Below are 23,815 nucleotides of genomic sequence, written 5' to 3' on the forward strand. Positions count from 1 at the left end.
TACTTATTTCTTAGCTTTTAGAATGAATATGGCTGATTTAGTATTGTAGTTATGAAAATGACTATATTATCCCCGTCTTAGACTAACCAAGGCGGTCAACAAACAGAAAATAGTGAGCAAAAAGCTGCCATTGCTATGCCTCTCTAAATTTGTACTGTACAAGAGTTGTTACTAGAGGCTGCGATTTTCAGACTCTATGTATAAAATCGACACAAAACTAATTATACTTAAAAAAAAATGGCAATTCATGATGACACTGTCAGATCTAGTTTTATAGTACAAATCCAGTAAGTTATGAAACTCCAATTAGTTATAGAAAAGTGGAAAATGTCACTGGCTCCAATCCAATGCTCCTTGTATTAAGTTTGAGTTTGAAGATATTCAACTGACACAAGCAAACCCAAAATTGTGTTCTCTGGCATCAAATGCTCCTAGGAGGAAAGGCGAAATAACAATTGATGATCAAATGCCAATCAAACCCTTATTCATCTCACCAATAGTCTTTACATGAACATGAACCATCCCTGAAATGATGGAATCGAGTTTTATCCCGTACAACCACTTCTCTATGATACACTTTTGAGACCAATTTCGCCACACGGTGACAGTCCACACACATTCTGAGGTTCTTCACGATTCTAATCGTGGTTCCAGTTTCTGAATTGATCAGCCCAAATGCCATAGCTAATTTCTCACTATGCTGATAAACTGCACTCTCTTTATCTTCTTCCCCTACATCAAGGAACACCTCCGAAGTATCAGGCGAATACCCGGCAAATTTCAAGTCTCTAGACATTTTTTCCAACTTCAAGTAGATTTCTTTGGTTTCAGGATGTGACTGGTCCCCAGCAACAAATTCATGGACAACGCCATTCATCTCTATCAAACTGCAGCCAGGGGTTTTCTTGATTCCTCTATCAAGCATCAATTGTCTAACTTCACGCAGTTTATCTAACTTATTGCAAGCGGCATATATGTTACAAAGCAGAACATAAACAGCTCCATTATCAGGATCTAACTCAAGAATCTGCTTAGCTGCCATTTCAGCCATTTCTGCATCTCTGTGAACTCTACATGCGCCAAGAAGAGCTCCCCAGACAATTGAATTTGGTTTCACTGGCATATTATTAATAACTTCCAGAGCTTCTTTAAGATGCCCAGCTCGGCCAAGAAGATCAACCATGCATCCATAATGTGTCACATTAGGCTCAATCCCATGTTGGGTAGTCATGCCAGCAAAATACTTTCTTCCTTCATCTACCATGCCAGTGTGAGTACAGGCGCAAAGAACACCAACATAAGTTACTTCATCAGGTTTTATTGAAGCTCTAAGCATTTCAGAGAACATATTAAGAGCTTCTTCACCATGTCCATTATTGGCAAGACCAACAATCATGGCTGTCCATGTAAATTTGTCCTTTCGAGGCATCTCTTTGAATAAGCTTCGTGCTTTCTCAACACTTCCACATTTACAGTACATGTCTATCAAAGCATTCCCCACAAATGTATCATTTTTCACCTTATATTTGTCAATGTAAGTCTTTATCCATTCTCCTAATTCTAATGCCCCCAAATGTGCACAAGCAGAAAGAATGCTGACCATGGTGAACTCATCTGGTCTTATGTTTGAGGCTTGCATCTCACGGAAAAGAGTTAAAGCCTCTTTGAACCTATTCACTCGAAGATAACCATCAATCATGGCTGTCCATGAGACATAATCTTTTATTGGCATCTCATCAAAATATTCACGAGCTAAATCAATTTGTCCTCTATTCAAAAATCCTGAAACAATGCTAGTCCAAGAAATTACATCTTTATTCCGCATCATTCCAAAAATTTCAAGTGCAACATCCATTTCTCCACAAGCAGCATACATATCAATCAAAGCATTTTCCAATATCAAATTGGGTTCGATGTTGCACTCTTTGACATACCTATGAACCCGCTTTCCAACATCTAGATCCTTCAATTTAGCACAAGCTGATAGCACCAAAACACAGGTAACTGAAGTAAATAACACTCCTTTCCTCTCCATCTGACCAAAAAGCTTCCTGGTATCCTCATACCTCTTCATTCTATTGTATCCTGAAAACATAGCATTCCATGTAACCACATCATCTTTACAACTCATATCGAAAATCCCTTGCGCCACATCAATTTCACCACACAAACAATACACACTAATCAATGCATTTTGCACAAACACATTAGAACCAAACCCAAATTTCACCACATGACAATGCAACTCTCTACCAAACTCTAAAGCAAAATCACGCGAAAAACCCTTCAATAAGAAGGGGAACGTATAATTGTCTGGTCTAACATCACTATTAAGCATATCCAAGTACATCAAAACCCCATTTTTATGGCAATCAATCCTAGAATACCCTTTTATCATGGTATTCCAGACAAACACACTTGGTTGGGGAATTTTATCAAAAACTTGACATGCATAGTTCATATTCCCATTTTCATGATTAGAGCAGAAAGCAATGAGTTTATTTTGGATGGTCGGGTTTGTAAAAAGGCCTGTTTTGATTGTTTGGGAGTGGATTTGTTTAAGATGGTCCATGGATTTGCAGGTTTCAAGGAGGGTTACAAGTGGGGTTTGGGGAGTGGGTGGAGTGATGTGGGTTGGAGAAACTGAAGCCAAAGAAGCTGAAGACGAAAACATCTTGATTCGGGTGAAGATCAAAGGTTTTTGTTTTGAAAAGTTTAATGGGATTTGGAGAATGTGAATGTCAGAGGGATGTGATGACAGTGGCATAAACCATTTACTCATTCTTCCATTATAAATCAGAATATTTTTTCCTTTTTACAAATACTAATTTAAAGAAATAAAAATAAAAAATAGAGCTCAGACGGCACTTGCTGTCATCTCAACTTATCAGACGATAGGATGGACCCTGCCATCCATTTTGGTTTGTCATCACAGCTCTACAATATGCACCAGCCGGGAATCGAACCCGGGTCTGTACCGTGGCAGGGTACTATTCTACCACTAGACCACTGGTGCTTGATGACAAGCACTCTTATTATTATAATATTAATAAAAACTACCTGGCAAGTTTTATAGAGCATTTAAGTATTTTAGTTCAACATATTCAAACATGTATGGAAAATTGAATTTTTTATATCTTGTATTATATTATAAAATGCGTTTTTCCAAAAAATAATATAATAAAATAATACAAAATTCTGGTTGATACAACACTATTTTATAAAATATCTTAAGCATTTTTTAAATTTCTCATAACACTTTTATTAAATCAATTTTCTTTGAAAAATATATTAATATCATATCATAAAATATATTTATTATATTATGTTAACTCAATAGATCTTATGATATATATAATTTTTTATTTATATTATATTATATCATAAAATACTGATAATTATGATCATTTTACATTCAAAATGAAATAAGTTAAATTAAAATAGAACGTGGATAAATCGAGTTATATCAAAATAAAACATGAAAATAGAAATTTTTATTACATTTATAACCTTGAATCATCATTCATTTTCATTTATCATCTCACTAATTAATTTAAAAGTAACATTATATATATCTATTTTAAATACACAAATATATATATACTTATACATGTTATCATATAATTGAATATCATTTTATCTGTTAAACTCACCCACTCATATAAGAGTAATACTATGTATACCCACTTTGGATACACAAATATATACACATTCATATGTGTCATCATATGATTGGTTATTATTTTATTTTTAATTCAAAATCATCCAATCACATGATGACACATATAAATGTGTATACATTTATGTACCCAAAATGAATACACATAGTTTTATTGCTTATATGATAATACATATAAACATGTACATATTCATACATCTAAAATAAATATATATTTATATATCCAAAATAAATACATATAATTTTATTGTTAATTTAAGCTTGCAATATTTTAGTGCCACCAAATTACTTCTATTCAGAGTCAGAATCCATATGTATAGCTTGATTTTAAGCTTGAATGTCCAAATTTATATCTCTTGATCGTTTTATATGTGATAAGAAAAACATATTAAGATAACAAGAAATGGCATTAACTCTAGCTTTCATCCACTGAATCCAACAGCAACAGCAAATCAGCAATTCCTAGGTAGCAGAACTGTATCCTACACTAAAGATATTTCATAATAACAAAGATCACAACAGGAAAAAGAAAAAGGAAAAAAAATTAACTGCTATCAACCAAACACCTAAAAACCTTGGGAGCAAAACCATCTATCATATCCAGTAAGAGGAAAACAAAACCTAAACCCCTAAAATTCCATTTTCACAATTGAATTGGTGAACTCGGATGATAATGATCCATACTGGAACCAATCCTTGGCACAGATAAGTGCCTCCAATGTAACTGGGCGCAACGAGGTCCGGTAGGCATCCATCCTCTTGCTAGTAGTGTGGAACACAGAATCAGGAGCAACTGTAGAAAATGGTATTGACAAAATATCAGAAGCCATCTTGGAAAGAGTTGGATACTTATGTTGGTTTAGTTTCCACCAATCCAAAATATCAAACTCTTGCGCACGAGGCAAGAGTGATTCTTCAAGATACTGATCTAATTCTGATTTTGATGGCTGAGTACTTGTATAGTCACAGATGTAGACTTCAAAATCGGAAAGCCCGTCTCCAATAGTGATAAGTGGCATATCTTGAGAGCCATGTGATGGTAATTCTTCAGGAAGTCTTTGATGGGTCCCTTGTTGATAGGTTCCTTCTTGAGTATTTCCTTCATGATAGATCCCTTCTTGATAGATCCCTTCTTCAGCATTTCCTTCTTGATAGATCCCTTCTTGAGTATTTCCTCCTTGATAGGTCTCATCTTGAGGATTTTCTACTTGGTAGGTCCCTTCTTGAGTATTTCCCACTTGATAGTGCCCTTCTTGAGGATTTCCTACTTGATAGTGTCCTTCTTGAGGATTTCCTACTTGATAGTGTCCTTCTTGATAGGTACCTTCTTGAGGATGCCCTTCCTGATAGGTTCCTTCTTGAGGGATCTCTTCTAGTGGAGTGTCTTCTCGGGGATTTGTTCTTGAAGAGTTTGATTTTTTGGGAGGACCTCATTCATTTCTTCCATGAAAGCATCAGGAGGAGGAAGTGCAAGCAGAAGATATTCATCAAAGAGTTCATGAATGCCATCATCAACAACCTTGATCCAGGTATCAGCATCCTCACCATATATCCTGGAGAAACTGAACTCAATGAGCTTCATTTTGAACCTTGGATCCATAACAACAGCAATCGCCAATACAAGAAAGCATTCTCTCCAATATTCATTGAACTTTTCTTTCAAAGGTCTGGTCAAGTAGCTGACAAAGGGGTCTTCACTCATGGCTGCTTGTGTCAACTCTAATTGAATTTTTGACACTTCATGGTAAAAGGCACTGGCAGTTGGATATGTTGGAGAAGTTAAGATGTTAGCTGCATCAAAGAAATACTTCAAGTATATGCAGAGAATTTCTACCTGCTTCCACTCATCCATTGATGGAGGGGCTATTTTGTAATCAGGATCATAGGTTTCTAAACAGGAAAATACTTGCTTTAGCTCATTAGCAGCCACCAGCATATGGAAAGTTGTGTTCCATTTAGTTTGGTCGTCAATGAACAGTTCTTTTGTGCTAGGCACTCGAAGTTGTTCCTTCAGCTCAAGAAACTTCTCTTCATGAGCATCTGAAGTTTTGACATACTTTACACTATCACGGATTTTCTTGACAGCTGCCCCAGTTGCTCCTATTGCATCTTGTGCCAAGCGACTTATAACACGAGCATAGCAATTTCCTATTAACAATTGACCATTCAACATAAGTGGGTTCTTGACAGGAAGGAAGCCTCTGAGATGTCGATTTATGGTTTCATTTGAAAAGGAGCAATCAAGTGTGAGGGTCAGCAACTTGCTCTTCAGATGCCAGTCAGATAGGCAAGTCACAAGGGCTTGATTAAAGGCAACATCTGAATCTGGTGAAGGAACCATAACAACATTAAGAATTCGACGATGCAAATTCCAATCACCATCGATGAAGTACCCTGTAAGGACTGCATAGCCAACAGTTTGATTTGAATTCCACAAATCCAATGTAAGGTTCACTCGTCCAGGAATTTCACTAATAAAATTCAGAAGGCTTTGCTTCTCTCTCAGGTACATTGCCACACAATCCCCTTGGATGGTGTTGAAGCTGACCACATTAAACTGCGGTTGAAGAGTATGAACAAAATCAACAAAACCGGAATGTTCAACAATGTGGGGGGGATAATCATGCATAATGATCATCTTAGCAATATCATGGCTGCACCGATCCTGATTGAAAGGGATGCTAGTAAATCCAGCAGGTGATCTGTAGCGTCTTTTGGGTGGATCAGTGGCATTCCCTGGTTTGGAATTTGGAATGTACGGAGATTGTTGATTTTTCTGGCGGCTTACAGGACATATTCCCATGGTAATATGTCGTTTGAGGTGGCTGGTTCCAGCTAGCTTTGAACCAGTAATGTAAGCAAATGATTTCTTGCATTGCTTGCAGTAGGCCCTAGTACATCCAGCTCCAACAGTTTCTACAGTGAAGTATTCCCACACAATAGACTTCTTTCTCCTACGCTTATTAGGTTGTGTTTCTGAACCAGGTGGTTCATTGTTATCAATAGGAGTAGTAGGCATCACAGCTGCAATAGGAGAATCCATCTAAATGGAAGAAAGAATAGTCCTGCAAAGAAGACTACAGCATTAAAAGCTTTAATCATTACAATGAACAATTAAGGTATACCATTGAAAACTTTTTGAAAACAAAGTATAGAAACATAACAAAATAATACAAAATCAAGCAAATTTCGCAGCTACAAAGGAAAGAAAAATATTATAAATTCATCCAAGAAAGAAACAGCCAAGCTGGTTCAAAGTCCACCAAAATCCTTGGCCGCATTATTCATATGCATAATTTTTTTAGGGATCAGCGGGTTTATTTCAAAATGTTCAAAGAGAAAGGTTTATTTCTTACTAGACAATCGTCTCATATCTAGAAGATAGCCAAAATTGTTATCATCATAATTTAAATCCCACAATAAACATAGAAAGCCCTCAATTGAAATTTTATTCCATCTTCTTACATGCACAATAACTGTTCAGTAGTTCTTTCGGAATTGGAAAAAAAAAAAAATGCTAAGCAACATATTAAACCCACTATTTCAATTTTATAAATCAGCCCCACTCAATTACAAATCCTATGGAAAAATTCTTAATAAATGTCATCCAAACAACTTTAAGAGGGGATATAATTTAAAGGCATATCACTTAAGAGAATCAATTATGACTTTTCATATTACATATTGTTTTGCAATGATAATCACCCCTTAAAAGACAACAAAGAAACTTCATCACAAGGAAAGAATCACAGAATTAAGTGCTCCTTGCAAAAGTTCTTTCAGTGCCAAGAAAAAAACTCAACTGAATGCAGTCACAAAACCTAGAAACTTTAAAAGGGATGGTAACAGAAGCAAAAAAAAACATAGGTTATCAGTTAGATCCACATGGAAGACAAGGACCCTGTATCACATATAATGAACTAATAAGTTGTATAGCTACAAAAATACTTCCTGCATGTTAGAAACTCCTGTCAACCAAAAAACTCGCATGGTAACAATTAGGGAAAATAAAAACACTACAGGAATGGATGCAATTCACATAGCACAATTGGCAACAGGCAATCTAACTTGTCTCCAGCTGGAGTTGGGAACTAACCGCTCTAACACTAGGAAATACTCTCAAGGTACAAAAGGATAAATTCACCACTTGATGAACTTAACAAGTCACCGGTCAAAAAGTGGGCCATTCAGAACAGAGAGACGCCCACCATACACTCACAGTATACTATTAGCGCAGCATCAGTAAATAATAACCAACAATATACAAAAAGCGCTACAGATATCCTCTAAACATAAACCCAGCCTGCGTCAGTCACACTATTAATACCCTAACTTTAAGAACAAGACTAATGGCTGAACACGGTTGTACCTTCGCTATTTACAATTCAGCAAAAAGATTAGCATGAAGTGAAGAACTTTATAACAAACAATTCCAACAAGCAAGAGTTTGAACCAAACTAAGAAACAAAACACCGGAAAAACCCTAAAAACACCAACACACAATGAAGCCTACATAGTTAAGCTAGAAGGCTCAAAATTAATCCAAAAGTAGAAGATTTTGAACGAAACCCAGCAATATAAAGATCAAAAAGAAAAAAAAAATCAGATCTTAAAACGAAAAAAGATCCCAAAGAGCAAAAAAATAGCAACAAAAAACTAAAAAACAAATTAAACATCAAATAAACATACAGAGGCAGTGAAGCTTACCTTTATTGATGGATCTAAAGGAGAACAGGGCGAGAAAGAGACCGAGAAACGCTCAGAAAATTCGAATCTAGGGTTTCGATACTGAAAATTTCGGGGAAATTGGAAAAAAAAAATAAAATTCAAATAAAAAATTTGAATTATGGTTACAGGAGAAAATTGGAGGTAGAAGACGGAGTTAATGGGCTTGAGCTTGAAGGTTTAGAGCTTTGAGAAAGCATCAAAAAAAAAAAAAACCCTAATGGACCAGACCAGAATTGAGCTAGGGCTAGGGCTACCACTTTATGAGCTTCCTTCTGTTTCAGGCCTCTATTGGAGATAAATTTGACTCTAATTATATTGAGCGAGGATAGGATCGTAAATTCAATCCTTATATTTATTTAAAAAATAAAATTAAATATTTCCCTTTTACAGAGTCATGGGTTTCCCTGGTTGATTTTGAGGAGTGGTTGTGAATAGAGCGGTCTTCACCCCAATTATTGAGTCTGGAACTTTTATTATTTATTTATTTTTTGAGTCATAGGGTGAATTTCATTGACATTAATTTTGCTGAAATTACATATTTAACCCTAATTGAAGGTGCATTGAAAACCTGTTAAAAGCATAAATATATATCTCACCGCCTAACAAAACCAAATTCATAAAAAATTAGTGGACGAAATTACCCATCTATAAAAGCGCAATGTTCATTTTTTGAAAACCAATTGAAACAGAAGGAATAAAAAAAACCCATTAGCCGCTTTGAGGTCTTTTTTTTTTTTCAATTGTTTTTTTATCGAAATTAAGTGTTGTTATTGTCATTATTTGAAGTAATTTTGATGTTTATTAATTGAGTAATTGGTTATTGCTATAAATGAAGTTGGTTTGGTTAGGGTTTAAAGTGGTTGTGCTTTTGGTTGGGCTTAGGGATTTTTCTGACTTCAAATTGTTAGGTTGATTTTTATGTGAAATGTGATGTTGTTAATTGCCGGCGTAATGAGGTGAGGTAGATGATCGGAAAATCGAACAACAAACCGTTTTGGTGATATCAGACTATCGATCGTTTTTTGCCACGGCGGTACCCGTGTGTCGCCCTGCTATCGAACGGTAAGTATTTTGTCTTAACCGTAATGGTTTACCGATTATGGTTCATCTCTCAAATGCAATGATAATAAGTTGAAAAATTCTTAGTTGCTTACACATAACAAAAGCAAACTTTTAAATTATGCCAATAAGAAGTCTGAAAAATTTTTGCCATTGTTATCTGAGCAACATAGTACAGACAACGGTGGTGGAAGAGAAAGAGCAAACGATGGCAGAGATTGAGAGGAAAGAGAAAGGGAGAGGGGTGGTTACAGACTGAAATGAATTTTGCAGAGATTTTTTACTGGACTGAAATTGAAATGGAAGAGGAAGAGAGATGGAGTTTGTGGGAAAGGAGTCATTTTCTATGGAGTAAATTTACCATTTTTTTTTTTTAAGTGGGTGAGACTATTCAAATGTATTCAGGTTTAGATATTTATTTAATAATAAAATTATTAAAAAGTTAGTGATTAAAAGTAAAATAATATTTAATTTTTTATTTTTATATGTAAAAAATCAAATTTTTTTATCCACCAATATTAGTTAAAGAATAATTTTTAACTGTAAAAAAATATTTGTTATTACTTTGTAATTACTTTCCCCTACACTTCTAATAATTCAAATAAATTACTTTTTAATTTTATTATTTCATGTTTTTATTACTTCCCTCACATCTTACTTTTTTCTATTCTTCTTTTTTACCATTTCTTGATTGTCAAAAAACACTAAAAATGAGACCAAATATCTCAGTTTGACAAAATAAGTAGATAACGACAAGAAGCACTATCAGACGGTAGGTGCAAGATCCACACGATATGAGTTTGACAATCTGAACTTTTCTAACTTTTATATATTTTCTATCTTAATTAACGGTGAAACTAAACATCTCGATTTATCAGAATCACAAAGATTTAACCAGGTTGTGATCAATCCAAGGTTAAGTGGAGGGGGCCAAGAGAAAGTCAATTGGTCTGATATCTTTTCAATATTTTCAACTTTTGACATTATTTTAATGATTTTGTGATGCTGTTTTCTTGTTTTAAGACACCTTTTAATGGCTTTTTAACATTTACCTTCAATTTTTTATTGTCTTATAGTGATTTTTTTTATGTTGTTTTCTTATTTTCAACACTATTTTTTTTTTTTTTGATATTGTTCTCCAATGTTTTTACTCTCTAATTACAAAAATGTTGACGGCTAATTATTATTTACTTTAAAGGGTTTTTTTGTCTTTTTATCAACTCATTAAAAAATTTAAAATATTTTATTAATAAATTTAACAAATAAATATTTTTCAATGAAAAATATTTTATTCATCAAAATTCCTGTGGAAACTCTATAGAATTATATTTTATATTTGCAATTCACGGTTATGCTTCCAGATTAGATGGCCCCTAGATTTTCAGAATAAGCAGAGAAAATCAAGATTATATTTACAATTAAAGAGATGACAGCTGAGGTTTTGAATTATTGAAGAATAAAAATCGGAAAAAACCGAGAGAAAGAACCGATGATGGCAATGAGAGAGTGAAAAAGCGGAGGAATCTTCTCTGTGACACAGAAACAAACAGTTTGCCAATCTGCTTTTTTCTCGGATTGTACGGGTAAGGTCTCAACAACTTCAACTTGCATACATTTTACATAATCGGCAAACAGAATTTTAATTGATGGAAACCCTAGAATTCGTAATATATGGAAGAAAAAATTTGATGAAATTAAAGTTTCTTCTCTGTTAATTTAGTATTTTTTTGCTTATGCAGTGATATTAATATAATTCACTGCTTCATGATCCATCTGCTAGAAAGAAACGTCTATAGATTGTAACCTCTAAAATATTGTTGTCGTAAATTTTGTATTTTAAAAAGCCCAAGGGACTTTTTTCCCACTAAAGCTTAGTATATTTCTAAAATCTCGTATACGAAGTTTTAAAAATTTAAATATTTATTTATGAATTATTAAAATTAACAAAATTTATTAGTTTTAAGAATAAAATTATTATTTAATTAATAATATTAAAAAAAATTATTTTTTTTTTAAATACTAAAAATTAATAATTTTTTTATAGTTAAAGTTTAAAAAATTATATTTTTCTCTTAGCCTTTCATGTTCAGTTGGCACCCGGATGGAGACCAAAAGAAAGAGAGAGAGGGCCGTGAAAATTAAACTTTATCTTACTATCGATTACAAGCATAAATTAAATACAAACAAGCACTCCTCATTCGCTCAACTAATTTCTTACTTCCACTCAAGCTAAAGTATATTCCCATATTTAAAAATACACCAAGTATCCCCCTTTGTTTCCTGCTTAGAGTAGTTTAAGCTCCCCTTAAACTTTCAAAACTAAAATCTCTGTTTGCTCTCAAAGTCCTTTCAAGTGCCGGTCCAAAATTGTATCCCGCGATTTGTTCAATAAAGCTAATCTGCACGAGGGATGTAAGGAAAAAGCAAAGAAAATAAGAGAAATAATATGGGAGTTCACAATGCTATAGCTAGAAATAATATGGCTTCTAACATAACAAGAGAAGAAGTTTACAGACTGTGAAAACAGCACAACAAGCCTTCTTCGTAGGATCAAACCAGCTGAATTGGCATTTTTTAAGAGAATTTCATGCTCTAATGAACAAGAATGTCCTTGATGTTGGCCATTTCTTCCCACGGCTTTCTGGAACTTCTCGACTCCACATCGATAAGAAGGAAGATAAACTGAGTAAGAAGTTCAAGAAAGCTGTGGAAAAGCATGACTGGACTTGGATATATACGCATTGATATATAATTAAGTATATATATATATATCTCTAGCTTGCTCTCTACAATTTACTCATCTTTCTGCGGAGAAAGAACTAGAGAGAGAAAGAAAATCCTTCTCTACAATGTAGCGAGCAGCTTGTAGAGAAGCTGAAGGCTGGAGGATGGTAGCCACAGTACTTTTCTTTATTAACAATATACTCTTGTAAGGTATATTATATGGTGTAAAAATATTCAATGATAATGATTTCTTGATGTTTAATGGAAATAAAGAGTATAGGAAACCAAAATAAGTTAAAAAATTCAGAAACAGTTCAAAAAGAGCCCATGCCATCACATGGATACATGTGCTAAAAGATCTCATAGAAGGGTGGATGAGATAGTTGGTATTGCCATAGCTAGCTAGCATGCATGGTCCCCAATCCTTTTATGTTTGCTCTCCACCTTACATGGTATGCCTCATGTACATGCATTATTACGTATATATACTTTCCCTTATTTTTATATTACATGAATCTCAAAATTTTATTTAAAAGAAAGAACAAGTTTATGACTCATACATGGCATCGGCATGGTAAATGCCATACCCTGCTGACACCACCCAAGTTCGGGTATGATGAGTATTCCTCTGAAGCATGCAGATTTCGTCAAAGAAATCACAGAATTTTTTCATGTGTTGATATGCCTATGGTGTAGCAAATTCTGACTGCCATTCCTAATCTCATTTAATTAGGACAAGCAGTATGTACATACTCTAATTTGATTCTTTAGATTTTATTTTTCGAGGATAGAGAGTGGGTTGCTCAAGGTCGAAGATCTCTTCACTCCAAAAATCAATTCCTGTTGCAAGAGGACACTTTTGTAGCGTAGTTTATTTGCCCTTGACAAGTTAAACGCTATGTCTTAGAGATATTCATATGTGTTGAGTTTCGTCTTCTCAGTGGCATGAGCCATTTGTAGGCTATGTTGGGATGTGTATGAGAATATGATTGTTTGAGGTCCACATTGTCATGTTTTTTTAATAGAGAATCCAAAAGGATGAATAGGTCACAAACTTTGTTTATCTTTCAGGAGACATTTGAATAATGATAAACCAAAGTCTAATGATACTTTAGTATTTTCAATGAGGGTCATTCCTCTAATGCTAAACTATTGTAGATATTTCTTGCTAACAACTGATGTATGCAATTTTAAAGTTTGTGCAAAGTAAATTATAATAGCAATAGTTAGAATTGGTTTATCAACATTATTAACCACTATTACGAGAGTAACAAAAAGTGTGTATTGATTGAATACATAAAAGTTTTTAACATGGGTCAACATGTTATTCGAGAATTTATGTTTACGATTATATTACTGACAACTCTAAAAAAGTTTTACAATACAATACAAACTTAATTTACAAAAGATATTGTCTTAAGAAGAACTTGATTTTAAAGAATTATATAAGAAAAATAGTTAAAGATAGGTTCCTTATTTAAAAATAAAAAAAAGATAATTAGATTTTTCTAAAACTCGTCTCGCTTATTTAATTATAATTGTTAGATGATGATACTTAGTGTTAGGGATCTTTTCTTCTTCTCCTCCCCCACTTCCTTAGTGATGTTTTATATTTGTAAGATGAAAAAAAAAAAAATTTATTTATTGTATTTTAAATTTAAACTCAAGCTAATAATTTCATATTACTTTATAAGAAAATAAAACAGCGATTGCAGCTCATTATAATAAAAAGTTACTCTCTTTCATCAGAGGTATGAGACATCGATGGATCAGAAGATAAGTTGATATGAATTGCTTCCCCTAGACGAGAGACGACTACCTACCCACTTATAAATCAATGGTCTGAAATTGGAGTTTGAATCTAGGTAGGATATGCTGAAATGCCAATGGAATAAATCTACTGTAAGTTTTTGGAAGATTTTGCATTATATCGTAGTTGTAGCCTTCCACTCCTCCCTACCTTCACTATTGTCTCGTTGCTGCCAAAACCAAAAGGATGCGTCAAGGAAACCCAGGCTCCCTCCTTAGAAGGCCCCGCCCGCCTGATATATTTTATGTACTTCTGAAAAGTTCCAAACAAACGCCTATAAATTGCAACAATCACATAAAGGCTGTTTAATTCCTCTCCATAATACTTTGTTAAGTAAAAATCTCAGTAACGCATTGAAAAATTATCAATTTTAAAAATATTCAATTAAATTGGGTTTGAAGTTGGGTAGATAATTAGGCATTAAACGCTCGGGTTTTATAGGAGTTTGAACTTGAATTTTTTTTATTTTTTACCTATACCCAATGTTTTTAGATTTGGAATAAGTATAAACCTAATAAAAAAGTCAATTTTAGTCAACTAATAATCGAATAGGTAAACTATTTAATCTAAATTAAATTTAATCAAAATTGAATTTGATTTAATGGTCACACATGACCATCTTTATATGCAAGATATGGGACTTAATACAAATGTGGTTTGGTGGTGCACGACATGCTTTGTCATGGTTGGGATCACAAATATTTTCGATGCTCTCAATACAAGGGTTTAATTGAGAACTAAGATCGGTAGGGCATTGGGTCTTGACCAGAGTAGTTGAATCAAATAATTTGATTTAGGTTTTAAAAGCATAATTAAACCCCGAGCTTAACCAAGACAAATCCAACTTTGATTGCCTATTTATGTCTTTAAAATCAGGAAACAAAGATATCTTTATAATAAATTTTTAAGAATAATAAAAAATGATATTTGTTGACAAGAAATTGTGTTCAATTTTTGGGTCTAAATAATATCAATTTTTTTATATATTCTCCATCACTTAGTCTCTAACACAATTATTTAAATAACCTTAACTAACTTCTTTTCTAATAATGTCTAACCCCTTATTTTTTTTAAATAATAAATTATATGTATATATTTTAAATATATAAAATAAGTACACAGATGATGTATTATTATATGATTGAATAATTTTGAATTAATGATAAAATAATATTCAATCACACAATGATATATCATTATGTACCTATTTTATATATTTAAAATGCGTATATATAACATTACTCTGTCTAAAACTATAATTACCCACTTTTATATTACCAAAGGAAAAACACTTTTGGTAATAGTCAATCAGGTCACCTATATGTTAATCAGTTAATGACATAATGCAAATAAAAAATCATTTATTCAAAAAATAGAAAGAATAACTCTTAACAGTTATGATTATTTTTTGTTACCTTCTCAACTTGTAAATACATTTTTTTATTATTATTAATCACATTCAATAAGTTTTCATTTACTGTTGAAAAATAATCAACTCATACCAAATTCCTCTTACCGATAAATAAAGTATTATAGAGACTTTTATCATATTGTATTCTAAATTTAAAATACTTAATAACATAATCATAATATCAAATCGAAATATATTAAAAATGATAATATCAATTATAAGATAACAATTTATAAATGTTTTCAACCACCTCACATAGAATTGATCTTACAATTTGAATTATTTCTAATTGGTGGGATTTTAAGCATGAACAAAGTGGAATTATTCTTATTAACACTCATGAATGGTCAACTAAATTTGTTTTTTCAATCAACGAAATTGTAATCTTTAACATTGTAAGATATTGTGAAAACGTATGGGGTTTAAAGGATATTAATTTTACTTTAAAGTTGAAGGGATCTGATACTTAGAAAACCGACCGAAACAGATCAACGCAGCTGCCAGCTCTTCCATCGAACCAAAGACCAGAAAGCAGAAACAGAACGATGAATTTGTACGCGCAAGATCTCTCGCTCTTCGATTACGGGGACTTCGGCGATCTCATGATTCATCATCATGACCGTACATCATCAAGATATCATGAGGATGATGATTATAACAGTATTAGTGTTGGTAAAAGTACTAGAAATGAAAGTAAAGCTGTGAAGGCCGACCGTCGGAGTCCGCCGAGGCACCGTCACGACGGCACGTCGCCTTTGCCTCTTGGGATGGACTGGAGTACTCCTCCTCGCAAATGGGTACTCTCTCTTTTTCCAATTTGAGCCTCTTTTTATATGAAGTTGTTATTTTTATTTTTTTTAATATTCAGGGTTTTATTGGTTATTTGAATTGTAATTATTTTCGTTTTGTTGGGTGCTCTTTTATCTGGAATTTACTTATAATAATTTTAATGATGGTTTGAGCTGAAATAAAATTAAGAATCGGTTTCCGTAAAATCTTTAATTTGGTAAATTTTGCAGATGGTTGAATTTTGATTGAAGAAATGTTACTTTAACCCATATTTTTGGATATGGTCTTTATTGTTTGTTTAAGAAAATTTAAGATATTTATTGAGATGTCAGTGTTCATTATATTGATATAGATGCAAAAGGAAAGAAAGTGTGAGGAATAAGAAATTTTCCCTTTTAGTCTTTTGATTTTTGCAAATGTGTTTGTTTATCAATAAATAATATGCAATCATCTAAAGATTTAGTTCATTACATTACTGGAGATATTTTATTTTTGATAAGGAATTGCTGTGTTGGTGGGTTTGAACCATTCAAGTTGTGGAGTTGTCTACTATGTTGTATGGATATGGAAGATTGATGCCTTTTAGCTTCCTTCTAATATGATTCCCATTTTTATTTGTTCATCTTTCATCTTATGTTAGTACATGCCAAAGACTGTAGCACAGAAATATGGAACATGGCTATAAGAGATGCCACAGTAGATGTTATTATATTTTATTTTCATGAGGCGTTTGTCTCCTTCATTTCCTATTTGGTTCTCTCAGATGGTACATTGATTTTATCTAGTTGGCATCATCATAGATATGATCTGCAAACAAAAAAAGGTTCCATGTCATTGCTTTGGAACATTGAATGTCAATACACGTATGAGGGATTTTTCTACTCTAGTCTTCTTCCATACTATAGGAGGTTTGTTTAAATCAGTCCTGCTACTCATGACTTGTACTTGGCAGTGAACACAATTTATTCTTTTCCAATGTTCGATGATTTGAGCTTTACTAGCACATAGATTCAACTATTTTACTTAATTTTTTTATTTTTATAATTTTCTTCAGTCTCTAAATGTAGGATGGGAAGGACTCTGTTTGGCCTCATGATCCTCATACAGGATGGAGTTATTGTGTCACTGTTCCTTCTTGGATTCTCCTGCCAAAACCAAGAGGTTCAGATCCTGTGGCGGTATGTGTATTCTTTGTTTCTTTATTTTTTCTTTTTTTGCTTGTCTTTTGGCTTTTAATCTGGTTCTATTTACCTTACAGTTTTATAGAGTTCAAGTTGGCATACAATCTCCTGAAGGAGTCACCAGCACAAGAGGGATATTGAGAAGATACAGTGATTTCTTAAAGTTACTTTCTGAAGTAAGTAGCAATCTTGAATGCATAATATTTATTTACCTAGTTCCTGTGGCAGGCAGGCTTCCTACTTTTGGATTTGAATAATGATGCAGTTCTTTTTTTTTGGTGACTATTTAAATCTATTTGAAGGTGTCATTATATTCTCATCTTTTGTATGTTTTGTAGCTTCGAAAGACATTTCCCAGGAAAGAACTTCCCCAAGCTCCGCCAAAGAGGATATTGAGATTGAAAAGTAGAGTGCTGCTGGAGGAGGTATGTTAATGTTTTCATTGTGTCATCTTGTTTGTGAATCTGCATGATGACAAGTAACCAATTTTATTTCAGGACTCTCCAAGATTCAGGAATGTAACAGTAGCTCTATTTATTATATATCACATTAAATATTATCATGCTAAATTTGTTTTTGATTTTAAGTTCTCTCGATAGGAAAAATTGTGCTGTGCTGCCTTTCTCTGTGTAATGTGTATCACCAGCAAAGGGACTTCTTGTTTAAGAATTCTTTTTGTTATAGGGAACCACTATGAACATTTTGATTTGGGTTCTTAATAAAATCTAGGTACGGATGAAACCAGAGGTCATTTGGCATTTGCAGTTATATTTCAATTCAAAGCACCATTTCGTTGTTCTCAATTGTGGTCTAATTTTTTTTTTCTTTAGGACAGTAAATAATTTTCTTTATTTTTTCTATATCGATCTGTTTGATCTTTCAGTTCAGCCTTTTCTTTTGCAACATTATTTTTTTATGAAAGGAAAGTGAATGCCTGTTTAACGCCTTTTCTGGTATTTGATGCATCTATTTTCTCATGAGATTTTAGAAATGAGTTTTAGTTTTTTAAATGACAGTGGTTATATTCTCAAAATGGTTAGTTTATTGCAGCGAAGGTGTGCTTTGGAAGATTGGATGGAAAAACTTTTATCTGATATTGACATATCTAGAAGTGCTTCTGTAGCAACATTTCTTGAGCTAGAAGCTGCTGCAAGGTCTTGTATGTGCTCCTGTTATCTTTAATAACAATAAGTTAATCTTAATTCTTGAATATAGAATGCTAAAATCTTTATAACTGGAAAATAATTTTTCAACTGATATTATCCATCAATTTTATATGCTTTTCTTGAATTTTTGCCCTTTGCAGCATTTAATGATCAGCAAAACTTGGATGCTCATTCTTCTATTAGTGGTGAGGTTTCATCATTATTGTTGCCTACCAACTCGGATGCTTCTGTGCTTGCTGGTAATTTGTCTGTTGCTTCAGACTGTGGTAATGATTCTCCTGATGATAGATCAGAGTTAGGAACTCCTAGGATTGGGAGAAACAATTTTGGTGACCTTGGTCTTGAGTATTCAACTTCTGAACAGAATATCAATGCTCCAGCAGAGAGAATTGTTAAGTACGGCATGTTTAATCGTAACTTTATTCTGGAGAACCTAGGAAAATTTTCAAGGCAAAAAATGCTTGCTGCAAAAGAAAGCAGTATTGCGGCTCAAGATAAACTAACTGAAAATACAGCTAAACTTAAATCTCTTCCTTGGGATGGAGCAGAGCTTTTGCATGAACCAGAGTATCTCAAGCTGGATGGCCATGTTCGAAGACTGTCCTCTGAGAGTGTTGGGAGTGACCTCAGTTCTGTAAGAGCTAGTGAAATATCAAATTTTGGGCTGTCAAATTTTTTTGGTGATGGCTCTTTTGACCATGCTGAATTTAGTGAGGCCTCTGGAACCAAGGATAGTTTTGTTGGATTAGATTCTCTGTTTGTGAGGAACTCTCTCATTGCTCTACCATCAGATCAGCGTCTCAAATTAAACAGGGTTCTTAATACCATGCAGCAAAGACTAGCTACTGCAAAAACAGACATGGAAGATCTATTAGCTAGACTAAATCAAGAAGTCGCTGTAAGACAATTTTTGATGACAAAGGTATTCTCATGTACAGTTACTAGAGTATATATGGTTTCTTGGTCTCTGATTGCTTGTGTTGTAGGTAAATATCTGTTGATTTATTACATAACCATATCTCTTATGATCATGTTGCTCAAAGGCTTATGGCAGTTTCTCAATGCTGAAGTGGGCATCACATTAATTTTATTTCTTTGTCCATATTAATACCATATATTATCTCTTATTGAGTTTTATTATGCCAACAGTGACAGAAGCATCGCAGTTGGATTTTACAATGCTTTTTGTTGCTTAGTTTTATGTCTGATTCATTTTTGTTGAGTTGAACAATCTATAAATAAAATGGACACTAGGGTGCACTGCACTTTCTTGCTGGTGGTAGCCTCCAGATTGTATGTAATGTAGTTATTCATTGTGCATTGATCTAGTGTGGAATCATACATCATCCAGCTATGAATGAGGATGGCATTTCTAGATTTGAGAAGTGGTTTGCTTGATGAACAAATTTCTGTCTCAGTATTGGGTATTGTTGTAATGTTCTCATTATTGTAATATGTTATGATGATATTTGGTGTTGATCTATCCAAGAATTTTTCATTATCGTAATACGAAATAGCACGAATTTCTTATGAATTTCTTTGCCATTGTCTCTAAACTTAAGGCATATTTTACACTGTTATTACATAAAAACTTGAATGCATTGGGTAGAACTGACTTTTGAGCATTTCCCTTTATAGTTAAAAGATTTGGAAGTAGAACTTGAAACCACAAGGGACAATTGCAAAGAAAACATGCAACAAACAGCTTTAATTGAAAAAGAAAAATTTACTCAAATGCAATGGGATTTGGATGAACTTCAGAAAAAGTGCATGGTGACAGAGCAGAAATTGGAATATGAACAGGTGTGTTTTCTGTGTTATTTCGTATTGTTCCAGTAGTATTCAACTATTCATGAACTTTGATAAATGGTGTGCATAATTTCTCCAGGCTGAAAGAGCACGTGTTGAGTCATCAAAGATATCAATTATTCAGGAGAATGAAATGTTGCTGCAGCAGTTGGATGCAACTAGGGAACAGCTTGAGAACCTGCATAAACATCATGAAGAGTTCGAGGTGAAATCAAAAGCAGATGTAAAGGTTCTTGTTAAAGAGGTCAAATCACTTCGAAGCTCTCAGTTGGAATTGAAGCAGGAGCTGAGCCGCTTGTTGAAAGAAAAATTAGAAGTAGAGGTAATTTTTTCTTTAATGAAACTGGGGTCTGTTTATACTTTTTCTCATGTAGGAGAAATATAACTTGTCGTGAATTGGAGCTATTTTTCTAAATTTGTTAAATTAGTTGAGGCGTGGAAAACCAGGGGACATTTAATGCTGGGTGCCCTTTCCATTTTAATCTGATTTATTTACGGGTTCCTTATGTCAATCTTCAGTGTCTTTCCTCTATTTTTTATCTTTTCAGAATTTAAAATTCTTGGATTATTTCTCTTTACATGCATGAGTTTATTAAAATCAAATATTCTTTTTGTTTCTAATATAATGATGTAATATTTGTTTCTTCTAGTCCAAACTTCTTTTGGTGTCATGATCATGTGGCAATCTTTCCTTGTAAATCTTGCTTGGACTAAACGACCTAGAAGGGTCCATTAGAAAAATCGTCCAATGAATAGCTCAGTATTCCAGAAAGTTTGAGCATATTGAGCAACTAACAGGGAGAAGTTACAGTACCCAAATGATGGATGCCTGATTGATACCTGGAAATCACCTGGCTGGAAATCCTTTCCTCGGTTCACTCTGTGTCTCAGTTCTGCACTTCTCCCCACTGCAATTGCCCTTTCTACGATAGTACAACTTTCAACTCAACACAACACACAACAATCAAATGACGCATACACAATCAAGTTTCCAGAATTGTGGTCTGAATTTCATTACTGAATGAAATGGTCAAAATTACACCAGAATCAGATTAAAGCTTCTTCACAATTCATTAAGATTCTAGTGACTACAGAAATACATAAATATTCCTAACACAGATTCTATGGTTACTTGGCATTCAGGAGGCCAGCACTCTCCTTCAGTCCCTCTCCACACTTTTCTGAATTTTTGGCTGCTTTTTCCTCCTCTTCTCTGCTTTTATGCCCCATAACAGCCAAGCGTTCCCATGGATTACCACATCCCCTCCCCAAATCTGGTTGTCCTTGCACCTGTGCAATTGCCATCTGCTCCACTCTTTTGCTGCCTTGTGTCCTTGAGACATTTCCCTTCTTTTGGTTCTTCTTGCGGGAAATATATTTGTGGGTTCTAACAATGTCACAACAAGACACCAACACCACTATGTTAAGGTTAAGTGAGTGAAGCAATCAAGTAATTAGCAATAAAGAATTAGTAGTAAAGTTCATCTCCGAATGGCTTCTTTGTGGTCTCACTTGTTGCTGCTAGTTCCAAATGATTTTGGGTCAAAAGTCAAATTTATTATTATTTTATTTAACTGGATTAGTTTTATCTACACCTAATGAGATGCAAAATTCATGAATTTACACTGTCATGTCAAAAGACCCTGTCACATGGTGGCTATTAGATTGCTGTTCCAGCTGGGGAGAAACAAGAGGAAAACACCTAACTAGGTGAATCATTTAGGGCTTATAAAATCTCTGGTTAGAGTGGAATTGGAGGTTGTTTGAGAGAAAGGAGAGTTCTAGTATATGCCGGGATGAAGTCTCTACAGATGCCGATTCTGTGGCATCTTGGTCTTCCCTTTTCCATGTTCTTTTCCTTTTAGTTTTTGGAATATCTAAATTTTTGGGTTTGATATCTGTTTTCTACTCCTTTAAGATTTTCTTCTATATAATGTTGTGCCCTCTGTTTTAGTAGTTGTTTTATATGATATCATTTATGTAAAGGAATTCAGCGTGTTGCTGCGTGTGTTTTCAGAGGGTTCTTCAAAAGGAAAAGCAACGAATGGAGCGTGCAAATTTTGCGAATTCAAAATTGCTACATGAATGTGAGATTCTTCGCAATCGGCTTCAAGAATGCAGTGTTAATTTCCTGAGTGAAGAGGAAGATAAATTGACAGTAGACACTTCATCAGCATCTGATGCTATAGATCTCTTGACAACATCTGACAATAGAATCGGACTTCTCCTTGCAGAGGTATTATTCAATGATTTGAATTAGTTATTTCTTTTGCTTTACAATGCATTACTGGAACTCTTGTTTGTGAATGGTAGCTGTTGAAGCAGTTGATTTGTTTTTAAGTCAATCTTCTTTTTTGTTCCCCTGTTTCTGCTGTCATAGTGTTTACCTTGTAATTGATTCTTTGGTGTGTACATGTAAGAAGGAATTTAAATACATTTATAGATCTGTGATATCTTCCTAGATACTGAATGATTGCAAAATAATGAAGTGTTTGCTTTCATAAGGTGGAATTCTTGTATTGCTCTTTCGAAAATGCTTCTCTTAGCTGTTAATTTCTCAATGCAAAAACTTGTATTGGTGACTAGACATGCAAAAACTTTTCTTTATGATTTCATGATAAGATATTTTCATTCATCGGAAACTTTATGTTCGTCACGCATCTCGGTTCCCTGCTTGTTTACAGTTTTTCTGCCATAAATTTGAACAGGCACAGCTCCTTGCACAAGACATTGAGAAGTCGATGGCGGAAGTGGAAGAAACTGGCATTACAAATGGCAGCGAGCAGAGAAGTGATGATGAGTTGAGGAAGATGGTAACCGATATTTACGTGGACAATGCCAGATTGAGGATGCAGGTGAACACGGTAATTCGATGTGCTCTAAACACTTATGTAAAGTCAGATGAAGATGTGGAGGAAGAGGAAACCCCTCTGAGGAAAACTGTCCTAAGCAGATTCTTATAAAGATAACAGGTGGATGAATTTAGCATGTTGGCGGTGCACATAGTTTCAAAATTTGTATATGTAAAGTAGATATATTTAGAATGTTATTGTATCACTTTGAATTTTAAAAGATATAAAAACAAAATAAACATCACTATGTTTACAGAAGCAATCGGTCTATCTGCACTACTTTGTTTGTTATTTGATGGAAAATCTTATTAATACGAGAATATATACAAAATAATAAAATAATATATATAAATATCGATATATCACTGTATAATTAAATACTATTTTATATTTAATTTTAAAGTATCCAATTATATAATGATATATCGTTGTTTATATACAAAATTATACATATTATTTATGCACATAACACTACTCAGAAACAAAACAAATATTACTACTCATAAACAAAACAAATATTGCAGTTAAGTATTTGTAAAGTTGCATTCAGAAATGAATTTCTTTTAACGTACCTAAAGATGGTGTTTGGCCTAGAAGGGCTTCCACT

At 33.7% G+C, this 23,815-nt stretch overlaps 3 protein-coding genes, 1 long non-coding RNA gene and 2 other non-coding genes across 8 annotated transcripts; 2 read left to right on the forward strand and 4 right to left on the reverse strand.

Annotated features, from left to right (window-relative positions):
* Nucleotides 1-110: 110 nt before the first annotated feature.
* LOC123219204 (putative pentatricopeptide repeat-containing protein At3g15930) lies at nucleotides 111-3,010 on the reverse strand. Its single transcript, XM_044641004.1, has one exon. The coding sequence runs from the start codon at nucleotides 2,780-2,782 to the stop codon at nucleotides 491-493; it is 2,292 nt and encodes a 763-aa protein (XP_044496939.1). The 5' UTR covers nucleotides 2,783-3,010; the 3' UTR covers nucleotides 111-490.
* On the reverse strand, nucleotides 2,855-2,937 carry LOC123219856. Its single transcript, XR_006502934.1, has one exon. It is a non-coding gene; the product is annotated as a small nucleolar RNA snoR121 (small nucleolar RNA).
* Nucleotides 2,946-3,016, reverse strand: TRNAG-GCC. Its single transcript has one exon. It is a non-coding gene; the product is annotated as a tRNA-Gly (tRNA).
* Nucleotides 3,017-4,083: 1,067 nt separating this feature from the next.
* Nucleotides 4,084-8,769, reverse strand: LOC123219157 (zinc finger BED domain-containing protein DAYSLEEPER-like). Of its 2 annotated transcripts, none has more exons than XM_044640927.1 (2): nucleotides 8,387-8,769; nucleotides 4,084-6,756 (listed from the first exon to the last, which is right to left on the reverse strand). In XM_044640927.1, exon 2 carries the CDS (start codon nucleotides 6,720-6,722, stop codon nucleotides 5,052-5,054), a length of 1,671 nt encoding a protein of 556 aa, XP_044496862.1. In that variant the 5' UTR covers nucleotides 6,723-6,756; nucleotides 8,387-8,769; the 3' UTR covers nucleotides 4,084-5,051. The 2 variants fall into 2 exon arrangements, with proteins under 2 accessions (XP_044496862.1, XP_044496861.1); XM_044640926.1 differs by having other exon boundaries at nucleotides 4,084-6,744; nucleotides 8,387-8,760.
* Nucleotides 8,770-8,964: 195 nt separating this feature from the next.
* On the forward strand, nucleotides 8,965-10,091 carry LOC123219158. Its single transcript, XR_006502823.1, has 2 exons — nucleotides 8,965-9,469; nucleotides 9,640-10,091. It is a non-coding gene; the product is annotated as an uncharacterized LOC123219158 (long non-coding RNA).
* A 5,619-nt stretch (nucleotides 10,092-15,710) lies between these two features.
* On the forward strand, nucleotides 15,711-23,466 carry LOC123219325 (PX domain-containing protein EREX). 2 transcript variants are annotated; one of them, XR_006502843.1, is made up of 10 exons: nucleotides 15,711-16,208; nucleotides 17,268-17,378; nucleotides 17,459-17,557; nucleotides 17,720-17,806; nucleotides 18,432-18,540; nucleotides 18,688-19,469; nucleotides 20,186-20,350; nucleotides 20,436-20,678; nucleotides 21,007-21,789; nucleotides 22,374-22,506. XR_006502843.1 is itself a non-coding variant. In XM_044641215.1 (10 exons), exons 1-10 carry the CDS (start codon nucleotides 15,957-15,959, stop codon nucleotides 23,317-23,319), a joined length of 2,322 nt encoding a protein of 773 aa, XP_044497150.1. In that variant the 5' UTR covers nucleotides 15,735-15,956; the 3' UTR covers nucleotides 23,320-23,466. The 2 variants fall into 2 exon arrangements, 1 of the variants encoding a protein (XP_044497150.1); XM_044641215.1 differs by lacking the exon at nucleotides 21,007-21,789 and adding an exon at nucleotides 23,065-23,466 and having other exon boundaries at nucleotides 15,735-16,208; nucleotides 22,374-22,592.
* The last annotated feature ends 349 nt before the right edge of the window (nucleotides 23,467-23,815 follow it).

This window comes from Mangifera indica, chromosome 6 (assembly GCF_011075055.1).
Source record: "Mangifera indica cultivar Alphonso chromosome 6, CATAS_Mindica_2.1, whole genome shotgun sequence".
In the NCBI taxonomy this organism is placed as follows: domain Eukaryota; kingdom Viridiplantae; phylum Streptophyta; class Magnoliopsida; order Sapindales; family Anacardiaceae; genus Mangifera; species Mangifera indica.